Below are 25,373 nucleotides of genomic sequence, written 5' to 3'. Positions count from 1 at the left end.
AGGGGCGGGGCTGGCCGCGGCTCACGAGGCGCGCTCGCTGCCGGAAGCGGCGGTCTGTCGGGAGCCCGGAGCCGCTCGGCATGGCTGGGGAGAGGGGTTCCAGGCGCGAGCAGCTGAGAGTGCAGCCCGGAAAGCGTCGTCCGGAGCCCGAGCCAGAGCGCGAACTGGAGCCGGAGCCCGAAAAGGTGACTGCCGAGTGGCCGGGCGCATGTCGCGAGGGCCGGGGATGCACGTGGCAGACGGCGCGGCTGGGGAGGCCGAAGTCGCTGGGGTGGCCGGGCCGTCTGTCACCCTGGGCGCGGCACCGTTTGTCCTGCGAATCGCCTGGAGGCTCGCGGAACTAGTTCCGCCGGGGCCTCAGTGTGAGTCTCAGTGGATCTCAGCCTGAGCCAAGGGGCACGGGAGCCCGGGGCAGCTCTGTGGATCGAAGAGCCGTGTCAGGCTGGAGACTGGCAGGGGAGCAGCCTCCGAACCCTTGAACTGAGTCCCATCTTTGGGAGGGCTTGAGCTTGCACCTTCAGTATCACTCGCCTTTTGTACATTACCTAGTTGTGGTACTGTCCACTGTGTGAGATATATTGCGAAGTTAAAAGTGGACGTGAGAACATGGAAGTCAGCAGTGAATCCAGTGCCCTGTTGTAACGGTTAGGGTTGTGGAGTGCATCAAGTTTGGTAGAAAGCGAGCACAGCCGAGCCTCTCTGCCCACTTTGCTTTCCTGGATCCTTTAAACTGTCCCTTTTTTCTGAGAAATGTTCTGAAGCTGCTCCCCATGATCAGCTGAGCTAGCAGTCTGGATTCCAGGTCCTGAAGAGGCAGTGAGCCCTAACCCTTTGCCCGTTTTCATTTGCTGTTGTAATCATGTAGCAACTGAATATTGGTGATACCTCATGATTGCGTGTGTGTGGGGTCTCTTCTATGAAAAAACTCAGTTGTGTGCTGTAGCACAGTTGGTAATGTGATAAGATGAGGCTTATAATCTATTAGAAAAATAGTGAAATCAAGAATTTTGCCCTCATATGCTTCCTGAGAGTCTTCAAATTCTTGTTCTACTTTTTCAGAAGCCAGTGCACAGTGTGTTGTGTGTCATGTTAGTTGGGCACGAAATGGTCTCCAGTCAGCAGGGCTTTGCTGTGAATAGCCATGGTTCTGCTCCAATAGCAAACAGGTTTAGCTTGCTTATAATTAAGTTTGCCTCATTTCCATTACTCTTCAACTAACTTTCCAATTTGTCCATTAACTGTTGGTCCTAGTGTTGTAGGGACAGACGAGGCCAGGCACCGAAGACTGCAGGAAACAGTTTTATCTGGCTGCAGCCAGGTTCAGAGGGCACAGCCTTTGCTGTAATCAATCAATCCCCTGAACCCCGAGTTCAGGGAGTTTCAGAGTTTTATACCCAGCATGTAAGGGGAGGGGCGCAGAAGTCCACAGTCTGCAGAAGTTCACATAAAAGCAGCGTTTTCTTTCACTGTTCTGGGCAAGTTAACTCTTCAAGGACAACACCTGAGAAGGGGAGAGCTTCTTCTCCCCTTCTTTCCTCCCCCTGCCAGCTGTTACCATGGAGCCCAGTTGGTAGCTTATCTTAAAAATGTAGGCATCTCTGTGAAGCCCAGCTCAAGGCCAGAGGCCTTGTTTGCACATTTCTACAAACTACTATACGGGATACATGTTTGTGAAAAACTAGTAAGGGGGTGTCCAGCACCTGGAGTGCTGATACCTTCCCGGTCAGTGGCCAGGTAAAACAGGGCGACATGAAAATAGGAAGTTTATCTTCGCAGAGACTCCTTTGCTGACAGTCCTAAAACCAGCCACGGTAAAGAGGGCTTTTCTGTGGAGAAAAGAGGGTGCCACTTCACTAGTATTTTTGGATGAGGTGACTTCTCCTCAGGGATTCTGATCCTCTTTGGCCCCCAGCTCCTTCCCTAGGTAATGCCCTCTCAGCTATGGAGCCTTAAGTGCCAGGTTGGGTACAGTGTGTCTGTCAGTAGAGGGAAGTTGGTTTGGGTAATGCAGTGGAAACTGAGCTCTAAAATGGGGGTGTTGTCCTTCAAAATTTCCTCCCTTGTGAGATACTAAGATTAAAATGTAGGTGGCTGTGCTGTGTGTAGAGACAGAAGATGGGGCCCAGGTTGGATGGGTGGTTTTGGTAGAGGTGGAGGCTGTTTTGCAGAATGCTAGGTCAGTTGCCCCCATGGTGTCTGCATAGTCTCTGCCTTGGTGAGCCTGTGGTGTTAGCAGTCACTAATTTTGTGCTTCCTTGTAGCCATCCCTTCTGTGCAACCCTGCTCCCAACCACAATGATGGCAGTGATTCCGGCCTTTCTGACAGCGAGGAGAGTGTATTCTCAGGTCTGGAAGATTCTGGCACTGACAGTAGTGAGGACACGGAGGAGGAAGACAGAAGCAGCTGTTGCGAAGGCGAGGGCAGCAAGGAGGAGACCTCTGAGGAGCAGGCACAGGTGGGTGAGCAAGGAACCCCTCGTGGGCTCCCCAGTGTGGGCGACAGTGGCCAAGAAGAGGAAGCACTCGCTGGGCCATTGACCCCCTGAGGGGTGTATCATGCTCCCTTCTGCAGGGTTCCCTAAGGAATCCAAGCCTTGTCTCTCCTTCACTGCATCTGGGCCACATTTGGGCTCTAGGGCATTGGGGCCCAGGGTACTCCAGCGCTCAAGGGCACCCGGGTGTGTGCGCCATTCCTGAAAACTCTGAAAACCATATGCCTGGGTCTTCTCCCCTCAGATGATTTTTGGGCCATTCTCTATGGGACACTGCCTCTCAGCCTTGCTATAGGCTAGTCCTTCTCTTAGAGCCCCAGACGGGGATTCTGTTGCATGGGGCATTGGCAGGCCATGGTTGCAAGGGAACATTCTAAGTGGCATGGGCAAGGTGGCTGAAGTCCAACCCAGCCACCCTACATGGCCTAGGAGCTACAGAGACCCATGGGTTGCACTGGTGTTGGGTAATGTTGCACCCACTCACTAAAATGCCAGAGTTATTTAAAGTTTCCTGGAAACTAAGGTGATAATTTATACTTGAATGGCTGTGGTATTCTGAAGTCATGACTTTGGCTAATAAAGTTGGCTGCCCTAAAGAAAGCCAGAAAGCCACGGTTTGTTTGTGTTGTGTTGTGTTAGGTTGGTTTATTTACTAGGAAAAAAAGTTTTAAAGCCAGATATAAACCTTATTTAAGCTATAATTATAACTTTGATATGCACAGAGAGGATGTGTTCACTGTGCTGAACTTGATTTATAAGGTTATGGGCCACTCTTTCAGTTTTTTTAGTTTTTGATATGAGAGATTGAACCCAGGGGCACTTTACCACTGTGCTTTCAGGGTCTTGCTGAGTTGCTGAGGCTGGCCTTGAACTTTTGTTTCTCCTGCCTCATTCTCCTTAGTTACTGGGGCTATATCCACAGTCCCCACCCAGCCATTTTTTAGGTTTTTTTTTCTTCCCCTTTTTGGTACCAGGGTTTGGACCCAGGGACATTTTACCACTGAGCTACATCCCCAACCCTTTTTATTTTTTATTTTGAGGTAGGGTCTCACTGCTTAGGGCCTCACTAAACTGCTGAGGCTGTCTTTGAACTTGAGATTTTTCCTGTCTTGGATCACAGTTGTACCTTTTTCTTTCTTTCCTTTCTTTTTTTTTTTTTTTGTACTTGTAGATGAACAGAATGCCTTTCACCTGGCCAACCTGTTCCCCCTCCCTGTTCCCTGTCCTTCTGGATGTTGTGAGTCCCTTTCTCTTGCCAGCTGTGTAGGTCGAGACCCTGCTAGTACTGCCTCTTGAGTGTTCTTAGCTTCCCATGAGCTTGGCTTTTTTTTTCTCTCTCTCTCTCTCTGTTTAATATTTATTTTTTAGTTGTAGTTGGACACAATACTTTTATTTGTTTGCTTTTTTTACGTGGTGCTGAGGAGTGAACCCAGGGGCTCGCACATGCTAGGCAAGCGCTCTGCCACTGAGCCACAGCCACAGCACTGAGCTTAGGTACCCCCATGTTTCCCTTGGCATCCTGCCACACTCTGCATTGGTGTCTTGTCCCAGCCATCTGCCACCCCTAAGGATGCTACACCTGCCATGTTGGGGGTGTTCCACTGAGTCAGGGCCCTTTGGGGGGGTCTGCTAGCCTGCCTTCACCTACCACAGGAGCAGCTTGTCACTTATCACACCACCTGCCTCAAGTCCTCATGCCAAACCCTCCATGAAGCAGTTTCTAGAATTCTTGTTTTTCCACCCTGGTAACCGTGGAGAACTGCCAATAGCACTTCGTAGCCCCTGCCCTGCCTCTGCTAGGTGGTCTGGTTCTTTAATGGGAACTCAGGCTCACGGGTGCCTGGTGTGGTCTTGTGAGTCCTCCTTGTCTTAAGTGAGGCTCTGCAGGATGAGGAGAGCACTCTGTGAGGCAGAAAACAGGCCTGCTCCCCTCTCCTCTTCTAGGCTTTCTCCTGAAAAATAGTTTGGCGCCTTGATCCCTCCCAGCTCCTTACCTTGGCTGGATTGGTCCAGCAGCACACATGCTCACATGGACCTGTGTATGATGTCGGGAAAGCCACACTCAGCCCTGTTGTCACTTTGGCCTGAGATGCTGGACCAAGAGCCCTTGCTGTCTGTTACCTGTCACTGGGAATCTCCTGCCATGGTGGCCTGGGAGGTGTAGCAGGGTTGGGGTCACCATGCCAAACCCCTCACCTACCTGATGCCAGGAGGGCTCCGATGAGGAGGATCGCAGTGTTTCAGGGCTGAGAGGTGAGTGGGAATGAGGGGTGGACGTGGGCCTGCAAAGGGGGGCAGGTGCGGTGTCTCCCTCCCTGTCCCTGGAGGAGCTGGGTTTTCAGGGTCCAGCATGTTCAAGGAGGCCTGCAGCACTGTGGGTGCAGCCTGCCTACAGGCAGTGGGCTTTGTTGTTTGACTTTGTGTGTAGTTGTGGTGTGGGTAACCTGTTCACTACTGAGTGGACAGGCAGATTTGTTGTGCTCCTCATTTAATGATGTCACCTCGTTAAATGTCAGCTTGCTCCCATGGTCCCCCATGCAGTGATTGGACCCTTTGCCTTCTCCCTGAGTGCCCACTGTATCCAGCTGTAGGGGGCTGCTCTGAATGACCACGCCTTCCAGTTCTCAAGCACAGGGCTTTGACCAATCACTACATTTCATGGTGACTTGGGCATGGTCCCACCTTGGATAGCAAAGCAGGTCTTCAGGTGTAGGCCTCACCCGTGGGGATTGGGGTACACTCACCTGTTCCTTTGTAATCCTAGCCTTTGCCTCATTTGAATATCTACTTCCCTATAAAAGAGTTCAGCACAAGCTCCTCTCTCTCTCTCTCTCTCCACATATCCTTAATATCAGAGCAGCTATCACAGGACCCAAAGAAAAAGGTATTTTCTATCTCTGTGTGATCATTTCATGCAGTCCAGTTCACTGGAGTGACCCTGAGTGCCTCTTCATCTAGGTCCCCTCAGAACTGATGACCCTGACCCTTGTTCCTGTCCCTCTCCACCCTGATGATGTGGTGCCTGTGTCCCAGTTCCCAGGGCACCCTCAGCCCCTCATTGTCTGCAAGCCTGCCCTAGGAAGCCCTGCTTCATGCCCCCCGTGCTGCCAGGCCTGGTTCCTCTAAACACAGCTTGGTGCTCTCCACTGCCACCCTGCCAGCACATTTGTCCCCACCCTCTGCCAGCAGCTCAGGGAGAGGCTTTGCAATTCTTTCTGGACTCATGGTTAAGAGGACTTACCTGTCATGATGCCTTTGCTGTCTTTCCTTTCTTTCCTTTTATTTTCGTGCTGGGTATTTGATCCCAAAGTCTTGTGCATGCTGGGCAAGAGCTCTGCCTCTGAGCTACCCCTGACCCGTGCCTCCTCCTCATTCCTGGTGTGATTGGTCAGCTTATAGCCATTTCTTCCCCTTTGTGCCCATCTGACCCATTTTTTTCTTATTGTGCTTGGCTTTGGTTGTTCCGTAGCTTTGTCTTTTTAGTGTTGGTTTTTTGCTGTCTTTTGTCTTCTTATTTCTTTGTGTAAGAGTCCCAATTCCACCCACTCACCTTGCTTGCCGTCTTCCAGAATGTGAGGATGGGCCTGTCCTGGTCCTGTATGTAAGAAGCATCTCTCCGTTCATTTGAGCAGAGTTTTGTCTGTATCTGGACTTGATGCCACTTTGGGTGATTGGGATCTCAGCATCACTCTGGGGGTGGTAGCTTCCAGGAGGTGATGCAGAGGCCATGTGAATCTTGGACTGGCTGAGGTGTCCCTGTGGGCTCTAGTGTCCAGGTGTTGATGCCCTCTGATGAAGGATGGTATGAGGGCCCTAGCTCCCCAGGGTTGGGACCAGGCCACCCAGGGCTTTCCCCAGCTAGTTGATGGAGTGCATCTCAGGTAGGAAGGGCCTGGGTATATGCCAGAGCTGTGCATGGGGCCCAGAGTCCAGACTGGAAGGAATGGCCTGCCTCTGTCCATGCTCTTGTCCTGGCTTCTCCCACCATTGAGTTTCTCGGGCTGTTTCCTGGCCCTCCCAGTGCTCGGCATCAGGGCCTCTCTGGGTTCTGGAGCTCACCAGGGGTGGTACATTTCACTTTAGGAAGGTGGTCACTCAGATTGTGTCTACTGTCTTCTGGGGCTTGGTGATGGTGGGGTCCTGGGTGAGGATAGAGGGGCCTCTTCACTAGTGTCTGGGCTGGCCCTGAATGCTGGTGCCACTGGACGTCTCTGTTTGTCCCTCTCTCACAGGGGTCACTCTTCACAGAGTGGCTCAAGGGTCTGAGGTGAGTGGTCCAGGACACTGGGCAGGGCTACAGAGCTTCTATGTCCTGTGCCCAGATCACACACTGTCAGTCTGGGCTTGCCTCCCTCTGATGGGTAAAGCAGCCACAGGCCCCTCCAGATCTGGACAAAGGGGAAAGACTTATCCTCTTGATGAGAAGAAAATAAAGGTTTGTAGTCTTGTTTTTAAATGGCCACAGTAGCCGGGCGTGATGGCACACACCTGTAATACCAGCAACTTAGAGGCTGACGCTGGAGAATTGCAAGTTCAAGGCCAGCCTCAGCAACTTAGTGAGAACCTGTCTTGAAATAAAAAATAAGAAGGGCTGGGGATGTGGTTCAGTGACAGGGTGTTTGCATACATGTGTAAGACCCTAGGTTTAGTTCCCAGCACCACAAAAATATGAATAAAATGTCCAAAGCCATATTCCCACAGTGTGCAAGTACTCTCCTCCCCCAGACCCACCAGACCCTCATGACACAGGTATGTGAACTCTGGGCCAGTCCCAGGATCTCATCCAAGTGAGGCTGGTGTGAGAGGGGGTCACTCTCTGTTCAGGTCTGGGGGACAGGAGTGCAGGGCAGGCACTTTCCCTAGTGTTTGTGAGGCGTGCATGGCCTGCTGCTTTTCAGGGCAGCAAGCGTGCCGAACTCAGGCCCTTCTAAGACTCTTTCCTTCTCCCTGAAAAACAAAGACATTTTCCATCCCATGTGTGTCTGTTCTTTTGGTCTCTAAAGAATTCTCTTCTTTTAATGAGACTGGGTGTTACCCTTTCCCCTTGTCTGACCTTGAACTTGGGATCCTCTGTTCTCAGCCTCCAAGGTAGCTGGGTTTTCAGGCATGTGCCATCATGCTTTGTTCTGACTTAATTTCTTTAAAACCATACTGGTTTCTGAGTATGTTTTTAAAGAAATCACTGGACCTCCTCGCTCACCTGGCTGGTAGTGGCATATCAGTTTCTCCATCTTTCCTACGGATTGGGCCATGTGTACAGAACTCTATGATATTGACCCTTTCCATCTGTGTCCAACTACTGAGGCTGATGTGGGCAGTGCCCCGGGAAGCCTGTGTTGTCCAGCACAGGGGCCTGCAGGTATTGCTTTCTTTTCGTCTATCTTGTGCTTAGGGTCCTTTTTTTTTTTTTTTTGGTACTGGGGATTGAACCCAGAGGCACTCAACCACGGAGCCACATCCCCATCCTATTTTATATTTTATTTAGAGACAGGGTCTCACTGAGTTGCTAAGCACCTCGCCATTGCTGAGGCTGGCTTTGAACTCACGATCCTCCTGTCTCAATCTCCGGAGCCACTGGAATTGCAGGCATGTGCCACTGCCCCTGGCAGCATAGGGTCTTTGTGTTACCAGCAACAGTCTAGATTTGACCTTTGCCCGACGATGTTAGGGATGTGCTGTGCCTCACGTTGACCTGGGTGTGCAGCAGCAGTGCTGCCTTGTGCCTCTGGAGATGTGGATGCCAGAGGGAAGGAGTGCTGAGAACAAGGTCTGGCTTGCTGTCCCAGGCCTGCTTCCCAGAAGACAGAGGGACCTCCCCGCTCATCTGGCTGGTAGTGGCACTGATGCTGGACAGAAGAAGCTGCTGCCCCGACAACAGGAAGCTTGTTCACTTGAGGTTGTCCCAGGCTGTCATGGTTTACTGCAGTCCCTCTTTTTGGTCCTCGTGATGCATTCTAGCCCTAAGGCTGGGCAGCCACCCGTAATCCAGGATGGGAATCACCTCTCGTGGGCCTCCTAGGCACCCACACTGCTGCTCCTTTGTCCAGGTGCACCTTGCTAGCTCCTTCTGGATGTCTTCCTGGCCTGCTGCCTGATCCTAGTGCAGCCTGCCCTGTGGTCAGCCTTCCGTGCCCCTCCTTGCCACTCCATGCTCCCTCCTGGGCTCCAGCTGCTTTGCCTCCAGTTGCTGTTCTACTGATGCCCGGTGGCCCCTAGGTGGGTGTGGCTCCCTGTCCACTGGTCCTTCAGTCCTGCTCTGCCTCTGTTCCTATTGTGCACACCATGCTGCCCCCAAGGTCTTTGGGTTTTTCCACCCCATCCTCTGTCCTTCCAGCCGCTGGGCCTCCTATGGGGCTGCAGGTAGCAGTTAGAGTTTGAAGCTGTACACTGCTTCACCCACTAGGAGGTACCTGTGTGGGATTCCTGGCTTCAGATCTCTGTCCCCTCATCTGGAGAGCTTACCACAGAATCCCATGTTCCTTTGACTGGCTGAGGTCCCTGCAGTCAATCTGCCTGTGATCTCCTTCAGGGGCAGCTCAAGACAGGGATGACCCTTTCCTCAGGTGGGTGTTTGCGGCCTGTGGTCAGCTAACTGCGTGGGTCTGGGCAGACCTTGCCACCTGGTGTTTTCACCTGAGAGTGAGGGGTGCAGACATCCAGGCTGCTTAGGGTCCCCTGTTCCAGAGAAGACAAACTGCTGTGAGCAGGTCACACCTACATTCCATTTGTGTTTTGGATATTTTAGCAGTTTTTTTCTTAAAATTTAAGTTAAAAAAAGGTGTTCAATGACCAACTGCAAAGCATCTGTCTCCAAAATTCAAATGGATGAGGCTTTCCTAAATCTGCTATTCCAGGGTGACCCCTGTTCAGGTGGCCCCAGTGCTGCATCCTTTGGGAGCTGGGCCCAAGGCTGTCATGCACATCGATGCTGCCATCTGGTGGAAGCCAGGTGCCCTGCAGCCATTGAGTTGAGCGGGAATGCTGTTCCTTCAAACCCTGTGTGCCCTGGAAGTTCTTCCACTGAGGCACCCCTCTCTTTGCTGAGGGCTTGCCAGCGCCAGGTTCCCCTGGTGTGCCTACAATGCTGTACTCATGGTCTAGCTTTGCCCAGCTTGGCAATAGTGACACACAGTGACAGATGATAAGCTTATGGTCTCCTACAGGACTCTGGAGGCTTGGGGGCGTTGACATTGGGACTCATGGGGTGTGGTGCTTGGCAGGGTACCTTGGGCCCAGAGGGCCCCTGGAAAGAGATTTGAGACATCTGGGGCCTGGCCTGAGACCAGAGCTGTAGATGCATGCATGCTGACTGAGGTTGGTGTCTGACTGCCCCCATCCAGGGGTCTGCTGGCCCTGGAGGTGGCCTACCAGATGCTGCCTCTGAGTGTGGGGGCCCTGCTCCATGCCAGTCTGTTGGGGGGGGGTGTTCTGGGCCGAGGCAGGAGCTTAGGACTCACCCACCCTGTGTCCCATGCCAGTCAGTGCTGACCCACTTTCAGCAGGCAGCAGGGAAGTTGGAGGTGGAGAGATGTGGAAACTGAATCCCGCCTTGTTCCTGGCCTGGAAAAAAACTTACTCTTCCATCTTTCTTTATATTGAGGGAAAAAACAGGCGAGTGAAGAGCCAGGCCTTTGGCTCCTGCCCTGGCAGGAGGGAGAGGGGCTCCGGGTGGGGGGCGCCCGCGCACAGGGGTTCCTGCTCTGAGCACTTTACTGCCCCCAGGGGTGAGAGGTGGGCCTGTTTTCCCCATTAGCCCTGGATCCTCCAGTAAACCCGACCTGACTGGAGCCGTCGCCTCCTCGGTTGTGGTGAATCTGTTTTCCAGGTTAGGGTGTGGATCCTCTGTGGCGCCCACTCTCTGACCCAGTGGGATGGGGTCAGCCTGGGGTCGTGGACATGGTGGGTGGGGAGGGTACCTTGGGGGGGCACACAGCTGGCCCTTACTGTAGCTCCAGGCATTCTGAGGATTTGGGGAACCTCTCTGGGCTCTTGGCACAATTGAACATGGCTCTTAGCAGCTACTGGCAGTGGCCAGACTGCCTAGGGGCGAGGGTCTCACCCTGAGGAGTGGGCTGCCTATGGCCCATGTGACAGGTCAAAGGCATGTAACACTTGTGCCCCCTCTGACCATTGCCCCCAGTGGTGGCTTTGCCTCTCCAGCAACCTCCTCTGCTGGATCTGGGCCCAGTGGGGGCCAACATGGGGCAGATGTGACAGGGGCCCTGCAGCAGGTTTTCGAGGGAGGGGGCAGATGGGAGTGAAGCCTTGCTGCCAACTGCTCTGGGAGACTTGCTCCTTTCCTAGTCAGGCACCTGGTGTCAGCCCTTCTGTGGGCTACAAGAGGGTGTAGACTGGACCAGCCTTGAAAGAGAACCAGGGAAGACCCCTGTTGCCAGCCATGGCAGCTCAGGTCCCGAGAGAGCCACTGGGAACTGGGTGGCCTCCATTCTGCACTGAGGTCGAGGGCCAGGTGGAGCTGCTCAGAGACTGGGGCAAAGGGCTTCCTATGGCTGATGTCCCAGGCCTCAGCCTTGGGTGCAGATCCTCCCAGGGACTAGGGCTGCCTGATGTTAGAGGACATCTTGTGCCTCCTGAAGTAACACTCTTCCTCTTTCTCTGCAGTCTCACGCCCCTTGCCTGATGACAGAGATGGCCGGAGTGTCATGCAGGGACGAGTATGCAGAAGACAGCTCTGATGAAGAGGTGGGGCTCGGACTTGCTTTCCTACCATGGCGGTGGAGGGGGGAGTGGGGTGGCTTGCACCATGCTCAGAGTGGGCGCTAGGTTTCGGGCCAGGGTGACCCTGGAGTCTGTTGAGGCATTCCCACAGGTGGGTGGTGCTGCCTGGGGCACAGGAATCCAGGGCCTTATGAGGCTGCTGGGCTGTGTGGGCGTCCTGGCTTGGGCCCTACCCCCATCTGGAAGAGTGATTTTGGGGTCCAAGACAGATGATTACAAATGTGTCATTGCAGGGGATGGGAGAGGAGGGTTGGATGTGGCTCAGCAGCCCAAGCCTTGTCCTGTAGACAGGCCCTGTGACTCCTGGGCATATGTGCCTCAGGGTGCTGGTGCTGCCCTCACCCTATCCCGGGTGCTTCCTGAGGGCTATGCTTCTTATCCACTTGGGTGTGGAGGGGCCAGGACATGGCTTGAGCACAGACCCCAACTCCCGTGGGTTGGGTCACAGGAGTGGCAAGGCTGAGGGCAGCAACTGGCTCTGGCCCTCCCTTCTCTGGTGGCTGTCGTGACCGGGCCACTGCCTTTGACCTCTGATTGAGTTCCAGGGGCTCTCGGGAGAGGCAGGGAAGTCTGCTTGTTTCTCCCACAGAATTTCAAGGGTAGAGGTTAGTGTGGTGCCAGTTGGGGTCAGTGGGAGCTCGAGAGACTGACGGGCTGTGTCCAGGAGACCAGGGCCGGGAGAGTCTGGCAGCTCTGAGGAGCGCTGAGCCCAGAGGTGGTGGGGCTGGCAGCCAGTCCCCTCCCTGGTGTGGCCTGGCCACAGGCAGGGCGGTAGCCCTGTGGGGAGTTCCAGAAAGTGAGCCTAGAGCCTCCTCTATGCCTGGGGGTTTTGGTGTGAGGCCTACAGGGACAGGCCCTCCTCCTCAGGAGCTCTTCCTGCCTGCCTGCCTGTTAGGAGCTGTCCCCAGGGTCTGGGGGGGACACGCGCCCCTCCATGGCTGGGCTTCCTCCCCCATCCTGTGCTCTCTTGGCAGTGTCTGCAGGAGCCTTGGCTGCCGGCCCAATCCCGTCTCTGCTGCGCATTCAGAGAACAGAGACAAAACAAAATAAATTGGTTTCCTGGCCGGAGCAGCGGGTGTACTTGGAGAGGGGGCCGCGCGGCGCAGCTCCCTGCCTGCCTCCCCTCCCCCAGGGGGCTCTGGCTGTCGGCAGCCACATCCTGTCGGCTACTTTTTTATATTTGGTATTTTGAGAAATCAATGATGATTGTAAATGGAGTGCAGAGGCCATGGGAGGGCCTTCCAGAACTGGGCAGGACCTCAACCGGGCCTGCCTACCCCTGCCTGCCCCTGCCTACCCACAGGGGGCATGCCTCACTGGCCTGTCCAGGACCTGTCCAGTACCACTGCAGAAGGGTTGGGTGGCCCCCACTGTGCCTTGAGGAAGCTCTGGACTGCGGGGGCTGCTTCCTCCGGTGATGACTATCGCATGTGTCAGTGTGAGTGACAGCTTCTGCCAGCACAGCCGGCCAGTGGCTCGAGGGGGCGGCAGAGCTCAGCTTTCAGGAGCTATGCCCGGCCCAGACAGATGCACCGCCTCTGTGCATGAGGGGCCCGCCCATCCCATGGTGCACCTGGCCTCCTCATTCAGCAGAGCAGGGTGCTGCAGGTGGGCTGTGGATGGCCGTGCCGGGCTCAGGGCCAGGCCAGGTGAGGAGAGCCTGACCCTCTCCAAGCTGCGCACCTCAGCTCTGCCCTAGAGGCCTGTGCTCTGCGTGGCCATGCTCTGGTTGGCTAGGACCCACGAGGGCTGCAGCCTGCTGCTGAGGGTAGCCCCTGCTTGGACTCCCAGTGGGTGGCCCCTTCTCTTTTTTTTTTTAGAATTTTTAATATTTATTTTTTAGTTTTCGGCAGACACAACATCTTTGTATGTGGTGCTGAGGATCGAACCCGGGCCGCACGCATGCCAGGCGAGCGCGCTACCGCTTGAGCCACATCCCCAGCCCCCGGGTGGCCCCTTCTCTTGACAGTGTCCTCAGAGGGGGCTGGTTATAGCAGGATCCCAGGGCATCCCCAGTCCCCAGCCAGCCACAGGTACCTGGCAGAACTGGCCAGGTAAGTGAGTCCTGTCACCAGAACTCTAGAGGGCTCTGGAGGGGGCAGAGAGGGTCCCCCAGGAGCAGAGGCCTCAGCAGGCACGGAGAAGGCTGGCAGCCACACTGTGTGAGGGAGGCCTGCATGGCTGCTGCTGGGGCTGGACGTGCCACCTGACCATCCCTCCCCACTTCTTCCCTGCCTACTCCCTGGGTCGCGCTTCTGGGCCCTCTGACTACAGGCATCTGCCAGGGCCCCCTTCAGGAACATCCTTCCCCTTGGGACACTTACTGGGGGTCAAACCCAGAGGTGCTCTACTACCAGCTCCATCCTCCAGTTCTTTTTTATTTTGAGACAGGGTCTTAGTAAATTGTGGAGATCGGCCTCCAACTTGCAGCCCTCCTGCCTCAGCCTCGGAGTTGCTGGACCACCAGCCCCACTGACCTTGCTAAGTGTGGAGCAGATTCCTGGTCCTGTTCACTGGGCCTCTGGTTCCCTCCCCCCAGATTCACAGCCAGGCTGCCTGGAGTGTGGGCTGAGTGCAGGCAGGAGGCGGGGAGCCCCTGGATGAGTTGCTTCTCCTGGCGGGGGTCCTGGCGTGGGGGGAGCCCCTGAGGAGCCTCTGCACTGCGCTGCCCCACCCCCGCACAGCCACCTCACCCCTCCCCACAGCACCCGGGTTCTGTAGACGTGATCTCATCCAGCGTCGGGACCCCTGGGAAGGGGGCTGGGGTAGAGTTCGGGCAGATGGCCTGGTTTCGTCCTTTCTTTCTCTGCATGTCAACCACTGGGAGAAACTGAGGCTGGGCCTCCTGGTGGAGGAGCCTCCAGCCCTCCTCTTTTCCTGTCCAGCAGGCCTGTGGCCCTGTTTGTCTAGGAAGCCTGGCTAGGAGGAGGGGTTGGAGGCCCTGACTGGGAGGAGCCATGCCCCTCACTAGTTTACCCATCCATTCCCCACAGGCACTGGCCTGGGACCATCCACTAGAACCCTCTGGTGGACCTGGACCTGGGGCTGGGGGCTGGGCCGCAGCCCTGCCTGGCTCCCCAGCACCCCTGGCTCTGCCTGGGCTATAGCTTTGGGATCCCGCGGGGACGCGCCCTGCATGTCTGCATCCAGAACCCGCGATCCCCTCTGCTCTCTCGCCAAACACCGTTAATGGCTTCTCCCAGCTACTGAACGGCAGCTGCCTCCAGTGCTGGCGGCCTCCTGCTCCTTCGGGGCCGCCCCCGCCCGCCTGCGTCCTGGCCACCGCCCCACGTACTCTGGCGTACTCTGGCGCTTGCTTCCCTTGCTGCTGGCAAGGGGAGCCTGTCGGCTCGGGTTTCCAGTGAGTGAGCCAGTGAGTGGCCCTCCCTGCTCTGTTCGTGGAGGGCACCCGAGCCTGCAGAGTGCCCTGGCGGCCGTTCACCCAGGGCCAGTCTGTATGCCTGCCTCTGAATGGGGTTGCTGCTGGGCATCAGACCACCCCACTGGGCCTGGTCCCTTCATGTACCTGGGCCAGCCTTGCCAGCCCACTGATGCCAACCCAGGGGCACCACCAGCAGCCCAGGGCATGGGTGTGGGTATGTGGCTTTGACTGTCCTGGGCCAGGGAGACAAGACTGCCAGCTCCCACTCTTGTCCTCAGCCTGGTGGTTCCCAAGAGCCACCCTTTGTGTCCTAGTACCCCTGCTGGCTGAGGATTGCCATTTCAGGGGTGGTCAGTGAGGAGGGGTAGATGGTGGAAGCCAGCTTCCCCTGGTACTGAGTACTCTCTACAGGGTTCCTGCAGTGACCTTTAGAACTGCAGAGTTGACCTTTAGAACTGCATCCTGGCTTGTGCTGGGCTTGGTGGGGTGAAAGCCCTGGCCTATCACACTGGACTCAGGCAGGGCCAGTTTCTTGACAGCAGTCCCCACCGAGTGGTGGTGTTGGTGCGGGCTCTTGAGGAGGACATCTGGAGAGCAGGCCTGTGGAGCGGAGCCGGGTGTTGGAGGGTGAGGGTGAGGGTGAGGGTGCTGGGGCATAGGGCAAGGGCCCATCCAGGAGGCGGGCATCTGGAGCTCTGTGTATGGGGGTGCTCAGGGTTAGGGTTTTCCAGAGGAGATTCAGAGGCCTAGAGCCAGGGAGTGGGCTGAGCAGGTGTGGAGCTAGAAGCAGCACTGTGTCTCTGAATATGCCCCTCAGCTCACAAAGACACATGAGGACGGCCTGAGCCCATGTCCCCCAGCCCAGCATTCCTGCAGAAACACCTGGGACGCATCTGCTCTCCAGAGTAGGGGTGTGTGGCACAGGAGCACCCACTGGACCTGCCTAGCTCTGGGAGAGGGCCAGGCTGACTGGGCCTGGGGCACCCCCTAGGTGAGGGGTGCTTCTCCCTACCCTGCAAACTCATGTGTGGCTCACTGTCCCCACTCCCTAGCGGGAATCTGGGCAGTGGGGCCACATGTGCCTGATGACTGAGGGATGGGCCAGCAGATGGTGGGAGGAAGAGGGAGGCCAGGGTGTCTGGGCACAGACTGTGGGGCAGTCTGACAGGAGGTGGGAAGGTGGCTCCTCCTGCTGGCCCCAGCCCCTTCTGGGTTCCCTTGACGGGTTTGGACTTGGGTCAGGAAGAGGTTGTCTTCCCTCTGGTCTGTCGCGAAGGCCTCTGGTGTGGGCTCTATGGCCCAGCGTCCCTACTGGAACCTTCATGGGGTCAGTGCTGCAGGTGAGAGAGCTCATGGCGGCCCGCAGGCCCTGAGCACTTTGACAGAGATAAGACACCTCGGGAGGGGGAGGCAGCAGCAGAGGCACAGGAAGGCTGTAAGCTCCGAGGCGGGCGTTTTGTGCAGGGGGAGCTGAGTGAGCACTGAACACTACCCGCATTGTAATCGGAGAGGGGCCAGGGGAAGAGAGAGACTGAGCAAGGCTGCTGACCCCGAGCTCCCGGGGGACAGGTGGGAGAGGCGGAACGAGGAGAGAGTGAAGGATTCCAGAGGTGGGCCGGCTTCCTCTCTCGCAGACAGACACGGGAGGGAGGTGGGCAGCGGGCCAGCCCCGTACCTGCAGTTCCAATCTGCGGTCCTGACAGCTGCAGCCACTTTGGGGAGGGGGAGGGGATAGGGCTCATCGAGAGCGGAAAAGTCCCAGCCGACACATCAGCTAGTTGCTGCTGTGTCCGGTGCAGTCTGGGGTGGGGGGACCCCTGCCCAGCTCTATTCCACAGGCCTGTCTTTGGGGCTATGTTGCCCCCAAGGAAAGCCCTGGGCTTGTGTCTGTCTGTGCCTAGGCCAGCCTGGGCCGGGGTCTTGTAGTGTGGTGCCTGACCCAGAGGGGTCACATGTGTTTCCTGGCAGCCTGCAGGTGCTGAGCAGGGCGGGGTGGCTGGTCTGGGGCGCAGGCAGCCTGGTGATGAATCATGTGGTGCTGCCAGCGGCTCGTTCCCCAGGCTGGGGACGGGGAGCTGACAGCCGATGCTGGACCAAGCGTTTCCAGCTCAGCTTTGCTTGAGGGGCCTCCCGTCCTTGCCAGCTGCCTCTGTGGGGCATATGCAGAAGGAGCCCTGAGTCCTCATCCTACAGCCCCCCAGCTTGGTGGAGGGCAAGGCCAGACTCTGGAAGGGAGCCAGGGTCCGAGGCAGGGAGCACCTGCCATCCTTTAGCTGCCAGCTGTGCTGTGGGACTCGTGTGGGGCCACAGGCTGGGGAGGCCCCCGCCACCCCCGGTCTGGCTTGAATCTGGAGTGGTGGAGGGTGATGGAGTGTTCCTCCCAACCCCTCCCTTCCTCCTGCTGGCTGTTGGGCCAGCCCCTCGGCTGCTGCTACCGGTGCAGCTTGGGGAGCAGCCGGGCCGGCTGCCCAGACCTGAGGTTGGCCAAGCTGCAGCCGCTGCCGGAGTCAGGCCCCACAATAGAGGCCTTGGCCGGGCGCGTGCCGCACCCTGACTATCTGGGCCCCTGGAGATCCTTCCAACCCAAGGCCTGTTGCTGTCCCTGTCCCCTTCCACCTGGCCCTGCTTAACCCCCCAGCCATAGCCCTCCACTCAGCCTTGCTCAGACCCCATGCCTGCACTCCCTGTCCTTGTGCTGTGCCAGGTCTTCCTGCCTCGGCTGGCCCCTCCTCCTGTACTTGGCCCAGGCTGTGTGGTGCCCACTGGTGCCAGACATCAAGCCCCCATTGCTCCAGCCCCTGGCTGCCTACACAGTCTCCAGTCTTGCCTGCTGTGTAGGCTGGCAGTCTCTGCTCTCCAGGGCTGTGCCCCTTTGTGCCCCTGGTTTGGTCTCTGGGGGCTTTCCCTCTTGTCCCCCTGGTTTGGTCTCTGGGGACTTTCCCTCAGCGCTCTCTGCAGTACATATCCTCTGGTTTATCCCGGACACTGCCCAAGCCACTCCAACCAGAGGTGGCTGTCTGCACCCCTGCCTGGCCCAGATCTGTGTGTGAGAGGGGAGGCAAGCTGCAGTGCTCACGGGACCTGCAGCGGGGACTGGCACCTCTTGCCAGGTCATGCCCTGCACTCTGCCCAGCATCATACAGTGATCTTGTTGTTTGGGAGGGCGGCTGGGCAGGGTGCTGCATGGAGAACACATGGGAGGGAAAGAACCTCCCTCAGCCCCCAGCTGCACCCCTGGTCCCCCGGGCCTGGCTTCCCTGGGCAGGCAGGGGTTTCTGCAGCAAATGTGCCCTCTCCTCCCCCCTCTGGCCAGCTGTGGGCTCCTGCAGGATTAAGGGGAGGAAATTTGGGGTTGGGTTTCTCTCTGAATGAAACCTGCCGCTGAGACTTTTTATCCTGTTATATTTCTATCACATTGGACACAGCCCACCCCCCATCCGTAATGGCTCTGGCTTTGAGAATTTCCTACAAAATTACACCACTGCTTCCTGCTCCATGTTCCCTGGAGCCCATCATACAGAGGAGGGGTAGCTCTGGCCCTGCCCTGTGATAGTGCCCAGGGCTTCAGCACCTGGGCTCCCCAGGGCAGGGGTACAGCAGTGCCTGTGCTGAAGGCCAGGAGGGCAAGGGCCTGAGGAGCATCCTGGGACACCAGCCTCTTGCACCTGGCAGCCTTACCTACCACCCGGCCAGAAGTCAGGCTGCTGGCTGCCCGGATCAGTGGGGAAGGTGGTCTGCATGGGACTGCCTGGCTTTTCTTCTCTACTATGCCCACAGAGCTCTGCCACTAGACTAAATTGTCCCCTGTAGGACTGTAACAGTTGGCCTGCTGGGCAGGAGCCCAGTGGGGGCTAAACTGATCCCTTTGGAAGCCAGTGGGGTCTTTCAGGAAGTTGGGTGGGACAGATTGGCAGATATCCAGGAGTCCTCCTCCAGTGTGCTGCTCAGGGCCGGGTACCTAATGGCCCAGTGACAGCTTACAGAGGCAGGAGAGCAGGGTGGCCCTGGCAGGCTGTGGGTCCAGGTGGGCACCAGTGTGGCACTTATATGGCTGTCACCTGGCTGCTATCAGGCCAACCCTATGTCCACTCTGAGGAGTACTGTTTGGCCAAGCCGCCTATCTATAAGCCAGCCTTAAGGCCCCACACTGCGCCTGTCCTGCTGTCCCTGCAGGGCAGTGGGCTTATTACTCCCTCCTGGGTCCCTCTCCTCTAGCCTGTCCTCAGCCCCACCCCACAGTTTCCCAAGTCTAGTCCTCAGTCTAGTCCTTGAAGCCGGGGCTTCTCAGAGAACTGGGGCGCCTCAGGCAGGGAAGGATGGAGCTCCGGGGTGGGAGTGCAAGCTCAGCTGAGGGCGCATGGTGAGTTCAGAGGATAGTCTGCCTCCAGATTTGGAAGGTAGTGTTCCATTTTTTAATTATACAAAATTTCCACACTTTATATTATCACATCAGAGATGCAGGATGCCAACACTTAGCCCAGGTAGGGAGCCAGCATGGAAAGTTCCAGTGGCCGGGCGAGTGCTGAGCTACTCAAAGTCAGGCCGCTGCCTGTCTGTCCATCTGTCCGTTGGCCCTGCTCACAACCAGGGGCGGGTCTGGCCTGGTGGGTACTCTCTGGGCCCATGCCCCGGTCAGGTCCAAGTTGGGGCTCTGGGCATCCCCGCTGACATCCACCTTCGCCAGGCATCCGCCTTGGCTGCTCGGGCCCTCCTCCTAACTCCGAATTGCCGTTTTTCTGTCTCGGTCCTTGCTCTGCAGAGGGAAGGAGGGGTGTCAGGGCCAGGGCAGAGGCCCTGTGTCACCGAGTGCCAGCCCTGGCCTCTCTGGCTTCCTGCTGGGTGCTGTCTCAGATGGCCAGTGCTAAGGCACCCCCTTCCTGGCTCCCCCCCGTGCATTTTGGGGAGGGGCGTATCCTGCTGCACAGCCGAAACTGTAAAATTAAATTTCCCAGATGTTCAGGCCCCAGGAGCTCGCGCGTGCTGTCTGGAGAGGAAATGGGGATTGGGAAAAGTCGTTGTATTTTCTCCCTGCTCACCCTGCTTTTCCGGTGCCACCAAGCTGGGCTGGAGCTGTAAATCAAGGCTGGCCAGCATCTCCCAGAGCCTGGCCCTCACCCCCAGACCCATGTCCCTTGTGGCCTCTGCCTTCTGCCTCCTACGGGTCAGGGGGAGGGGCAGCAGGTGCTCACTGAGCCCTGGGGGTGGGTGGTGGGTTGCAGGGGCTAAGGAGTGATGATAGCTGGACCCCAGGGGTTCCCTGCAGAAAAGTGCCTTATTGCTACCCTTTTGCCAGAGGGCAGGGCTCATATGTACTTCCCTTCTCAGCTTGCTGAGGAGTCCTCAGCATCTCCCAGGTTGGTGTTCACCCAGCTTTCCCCCTGGGCTCCCTGCCCTAGAGTGACCCCTCCTAGCCATCCCTACCTCCTGGTCCTACATCTGCAGATCCTGATGACCTATTCCAGCCAGAGCCAGTCTCCTAGGAAGAGGCCCCAAGAGAAAACAGCCCTTCCTTCCCCAAAGGCAGCTTCCATGTGTCGGTCCCTCCCTGGGGCCCAGCTTGGGTGGCTGATGTCCTGTCTGTGCCCTGCTGGGGAGTGCTGCCTAGCCTGGCTCTCTGTAAGGCAGGTGGGTGGAGGGGTGAGGTGGGCCCCCTGGCGCTGGGTCCCTGCTCACCAACTTTCTCTGGTTGCTGAGGCAGAAGGTGCAGATCTGTTTGGGCTGCGCATTCTCGCCATCTCGGGCTGGCGGCGGCGGAGGCGGCGGGGGTGGGGGGCTGCCCGTGCGCGCCGCATGGAAGAAGGTGGGTCCGGAGTGGCACGGCTGCCCGTCGCCGCACGCCTCGCCCACCAGCAGCACGTTGCCCAGGTGCGAGATATAGCTGGAGGCCAGGCGCAGCGTCTCGATCTTGGAGAGCTTGCGGTCGGCGGGTTCGGTGGGGATGAGCGTGCGCAGCGCCGTGAAGGCCGTGTTCACGCTGTTGGTGCGGTCCCGCTCGCGCGCGTTCGCCGTGTGCCGCTGCCGGGGCTCGCGACCCGGCCGCCCCCCGGGCCCCGGCCCGCCACCCCCGGCCCGCCGGCCCACGGCCCGCCGCCGGGCGCCTTGGAGGCCGCAGCGCGTCGCATGCACACGGCAGGGCTTCTCGTCCGAGCCCGAGCTCTCGCTGCCGCGGTCCTCATCCTCAGACAGCGGGCTCACCTCGGGGTACAGGTAGCGGCCCGGCGGTGCCGAGCGTAGCATGGTGAAGGACACGGGCCGGGGGCCAGCGTCAGCTCCGCCGTGCGCCGCTCATGCCGGCTCCTGCGGCGGCCACGGGCCTCGCGGGCCGCCGGCCGGGCGAGGCGCGGGTCTCGGCTGCGCCCCGCGGTGGCGGCTGCCGGGCGCCGCGCGCACACGTGCGTCCTGGCTGGAGCGGGGCCGCGAGTTGCGCCTTTATAGCGCCGGCCGGCCGGCCCCTCCCCCGCGCCGCCGCCTCCTCCCAGGCCCAGCCCGTCCAGGCCCCGCCATCAAGTGAGGCTGGGCTGCCTAGCGGGGGGTGGGGTGGGGGCTCCGCGCCCATTCGTGCCATCTCGTGGCCGCCCCCCTGTGCCTTGGAGCATCTTTCTGGCTCTGGGATGCAGGCGAAGTGGAAGCCCCAGGTGCGACTGGACCCCTCAGGAACTCGTTCCCTCTTGGTGCTCAGGGGGAACCCATGAGCAAGCAGGCTTTCCCTCTGTCTGCCCAGGTTTACCCAGATGCCCTGGCCCCCTTGTTCCTCCTGCTTGCACATGGCCTTCTGTGCCCAGCTGTGTGCCAGCCACAGGAGTTTAGAAGGACCAGAAGTCAGCCCCAGCAGTTGCTGCCCAAAGACTTGTGTGTGGGGTGGCACAGTCTGTGCCCTGCACCTGTCTGCTCCAGGTCTGTGCCTTCTGCCAGCATCCATCCTCTCTTTATCCTAGACCACTGCTGCCCCCCTTTCCCCTGCCTGGTGCTTCTGGAGCCACCTCAACACCAGAGCATACCCAGATGAGACCAGCTCCTTCTAGGGACCCTCCAACTGGGGATGGCCATCCCATCCCCCAGGCCCACGGTGGAGGACGACTGGCTGACTGTGTAGATGTGGGGGGTGCTGGAGACCTCTTACCCCATGGGACCACAGGGCCCAAGGAGAGGGCCTGGTCAGGCCTGCTGAGAGGGGCTGAGGGCCCAAGAGGTCCTGTCCTGCTGCAGAAGGGCCTTGAGCACCCAGCTGTACTCAAGTCTTGTCTGGGCCCCTCCCCCCATGGCTACTGTTGCAGGAAGCGGCTGCCTGGGCAGGAGTCCTCGGTCTGGAGGAGTGAGGGTGGTAGCTGGCAGGGGCCGAAACCAGGAATGTGAGTCCAGGAATGTGGCTGCTCTGCCCACCGAAGGAGGGAGGGGGCAGGGCCAGCAGGGGCAGGGAGGTCCCCAGCTACCCGTAGAGCAGAGCGCAGTGCCTTCTGTCACCTTGTGGAGTGGGTGGGGAGGGGTCTCCCTCCTGATCCCTGTCTCTAGCTACCCATTTTGGCCTAAGGCCCCTGCCAGGGGAGGGAGCCCATGGGCGATGAGGTCATCCCTGTCTGTGGCTGCCCAGAGCCCTGGCCAAGGAATCTGACGAGGGGGAGGCCAGGGCTGGCACCACTTCAGTGGAAAATGTGAAGGTGCGGCTGTGGGCCTCAGAGGCCTGGGGGGGCGGCAGCGCCGACTGCTGTGCCACGTCAGACCCTAGGGCCAGGGAAAGGGCACATGTGGGGTCTGCCAGACTCAGGTGCTTGAGGCCAGTTCCTTTGCTCTTGCTCTCTCTCTCTAAACCCAGGGTGGCTTAGAGGGAGGGAGAGCATGGTGGGACAGGTGCTGACATGGTGGCCCTGGCTACAGGACATCCGGAACACAGTGGGCAATGTGCCTCTTGAGTGGTACGAGGACTTCCCACATGTGGGCTATGACCTGGATGGCAGGCGCATCTACAAGCCCCTGCGGACCCGGGATGAGCTGGACCAGTTTCTGGATAAGATGGACGATCCTGACTTCTGGTCAGTGGGCCTCTGGGTGGGGCCTGGGGAGTGTCTGGAAGCAAGGGGTTTGGCTCTAACTGGCTGTCCCCCAGGCGCACGGTGAAGGACAGGATGACAGGGCATGACCTGCGGCTGACGGATGAGCAGGTGGCCCTGGTGCAGCGGCTACAGCGAGGCCAGTTTGGGGATGTGACCTTCAACCCTTATGAGGTAAGTTGGGACAGCTGGCCCTGGGGACCCGGAGCTGGGCTGGGCCCCTGCCTGGACACCACACCTGTCTCCCTAGCCGGCTGTGGACTTCTTCAGCGGGGACCTCATGATCCACCCAGTGACCAACCGCCCTGCCGACAAACGCAGCTTCATCCCATCCCTGGTGGAGAAAGAGAAGGTGGGAGCTGCTTGCCCCCAGGCAGGGTGAGGCCTGTCCCCCAGGCAGGGTGAGGCCCTGTGCTCTGTCCTGACCTGAGGCTCCCCATGTAGGTGTCTCGCATGGTGCATGCCATCAAGATGGGCTGGATCCAGCCTCGCCGGCCCCGAGACCCTACCCCCAGATTCTACGACTTGTGGGCACAAGAGGACCCCAACGCTGTGCTGGGGCGCCACAAGATGCATGTGCCTGCCCCCAAGCTGGCTCTGCCTGGCCACGCCGAGTCCTACAACCCCCCTCCTGAGTACCTGCCCACTGAGGAGGAGGTGTGTCTGTGGGGGTGGGGGTCTGGGCTTGGGGTGCCCTCCTCCCCGCTCACCCCACCTGCCGGTCGGTCTCCACAGCGCTTGGCCTGGGCACAGCAGGAGCCTGGAGAGAGGAAGCTCAATTTCCTGCCACGGAAGTTCCCCAGCCTGCGGGCCGTCCCTGCATATGGCCGATTTATCCAGGAGCGCTTTGAGCGCTGTCTTGATCTGTACCTGTGCCCACGTCAGCGGAAGATGAGGGTATGTGGGGTGGCATGCCCAGGGGCACTGGGGCAGGGCCGAGGCCAGGGCCACGGTGACCAACTGCTCTCCTGCCCCAGGTGAATGTGGATCCCGAAGACCTCATCCCCAGACTGCCGCGGCCAAGGGACCTGCAGCCTTTCCCCACGTGCCAGGCCCTGGTGAGTAGGGCCCGGGGTGTGTGGCCAGCACCCTGGCATCTGTCTCCTCACTGTTGCTTCTCCTCTGCAGGTCTACCAGGGCCACAGTGACCTTGTCCGCTGCCTCAGTGTCTCCCCAGGGGGCCAGTGGCTGGTTTCAGGTAGGCCTGGGGGGGGGGTGCGGTCAGCCCCGTGCTTGGAGGCCGGTTGGGGGGACCAGGCACTGAGCATCTTCCCTGCTCTATCCAGGCTCAGATGATGGCTCGCTGCGGCTCTGGGAGGTAGCCACTGCCCGCTGCATGAGGACTGTGCCTGTGGGGGGTGTGGTGAGGAGTGTTGCCTGGAACCCCAACCCCAGCATCTGCCTGGTGGCTGCGGCCATGTGAGTGTGGGTCCTGGAGGGCTCTTCGTGTGGGGGGAGGGTACGGGGGGGGGACACTGCGCTGAGGGGCTGCCTTTGACCCTGTAGGGATGATGCAGTACTGCTGCTGAACCCAGCCCTGGGGGACCGGCTGCTGGCAGGCAGCACCGACCAGCTGCTGAGCTCCTTCACCCCACCAGAGGAGCCTGCCCTGCAGCCTGCGCGCTGGGTGGAGGCCCTGGAGGAGGAGCACCCAAGGGGCCTGCGGCTGCGCATCTGTCACGATAAGGTGTGTGGAGGGAGGGCGGGGGATGGGCTTGCCCCAGCCAACAAGCCAGCCTCATGTTCTTTCACAGCCAGTGACGCAGGTGACCTGGCACGGGCGTGGGGACTACCTGGCCGTGGTGCTGGCCACCCCAGGCCATACCCAGGTGCTGATTCATCAGCTGAGCCGACGTCGCAGCCAGAGCCCATTCCGCCGTAGCCACGGGCAGGTGCAGCGCGTGGCCTTCCACCCCACTCGGCCTTTCCTGTTTGTGGCTTCTCAGCGCAGTGTCCGCATCTACCACCTGTTGCGTCAGGAGCTCACCAAAAAGCTGATGCCCAACTGCAAGTGGGTGTCCAGCCTGGCTGTGCACCCTGCAGGTGAGGAACACGTCCCTGCGGTGGGGCTGGGGAGTGCACCGTAGGTGCACTGGGCATGTCCTGTTGCTGCTCTGGTCCCTAGGTGACAACATCATCTGTGGCAGCTATGACAGTAAGCTGGTGTGGTTCGACCTGGACCTCTCCACCAAGCCGTACAAAGTGCTGAGGTGAGGGGCGCGGCAGGCAGTGGGGCAGCAGGGCCCCTCCAGCCTGCACCTGCTAGCAGTCCCATCTTCCCCCAGGCACCACAGGAAAGCTCTGCGGGCTGTGGCCTTCCATCCTCGATACCCACTCTTTGCGTCCGGCTCAGACGACGGCAGCATCATCGTCTGCCATGGCATGGTGTACAAGTGAGTGTTGACCCTTGTCTGGCTCCCCGTAGGCTCTTGTGTCCAGCTGTGTCCTGAGTCCTTCTCTTCCACAGTGATCTGCTGCAGAACCCACTCCTCGTGCCAGTCAAGGTGCTGAAGGGGCATGTGCTGACGCGGGACCTGGGTGTGCTGGATGTGGCCTTCCACCCCACGCAGCCGTGGGTCTTCTCCTCAGGGGCAGACGGCACGGTCCGCCTCTTCACCTAGGCTGCTGCCCTGCGGCGGGGTGGGGGCCAGTGCCCAGCATCTTCTCAATAGAGGCTTCCCCCCGATGCCCGCTGCTTCCTCCTCCTTCCCACCA

General features: G+C 58.8%; 2 protein-coding genes across 2 annotated transcripts; one reads left to right on the top strand and one right to left on the bottom strand.

The window, feature by feature from the left end:
- Nucleotides 1-16: 16 nt before the first annotated feature.
- On the top strand, nt 17-25,344 carry Bop1 (BOP1 ribosomal biogenesis factor). Its single transcript, XM_076836105.1, has 16 exons — nt 17-185; nt 2,262-2,456; nt 11,115-11,195; nt 22,486-22,640; nt 22,715-22,832; nt 22,909-23,010; nt 23,103-23,315; nt 23,394-23,555; nt 23,636-23,716; nt 23,787-23,856; nt 23,945-24,077; nt 24,165-24,345; nt 24,413-24,701; nt 24,784-24,868; nt 24,944-25,051; nt 25,126-25,344. The coding sequence occupies exons 1-16, from the start codon at nt 81-83 to the stop codon at nt 25,277-25,279; spliced, it is 2,232 nt and encodes a 743-aa protein (XP_076692220.1). The 5' UTR covers nt 17-80; the 3' UTR covers nt 25,280-25,344.
- Nucleotides 19,048-20,856, bottom strand: Scx (scleraxis bHLH transcription factor). The gene is made up of 2 exons (XM_076836158.1): nt 20,287-20,856; nt 19,048-19,366 (listed from the first exon to the last, which is right to left on the bottom strand). The coding sequence occupies exons 1-2, from the start codon at nt 20,848-20,850 to the stop codon at nt 19,328-19,330; spliced, it is 603 nt and encodes a 200-aa protein (XP_076692273.1). The 5' UTR covers nt 20,851-20,856; the 3' UTR covers nt 19,048-19,327.
- Nucleotides 25,345-25,373: the final 29 nt, after the last annotated feature.

Source organism: Callospermophilus lateralis, chromosome 16 (genome assembly GCF_048772815.1).
Source record: "Callospermophilus lateralis isolate mCalLat2 chromosome 16, mCalLat2.hap1, whole genome shotgun sequence".
NCBI classification, from domain to species: domain Eukaryota; kingdom Metazoa; phylum Chordata; class Mammalia; order Rodentia; family Sciuridae; genus Callospermophilus; species Callospermophilus lateralis.
This window is presented reverse-complemented; position numbering and strand designations above follow the sequence as displayed.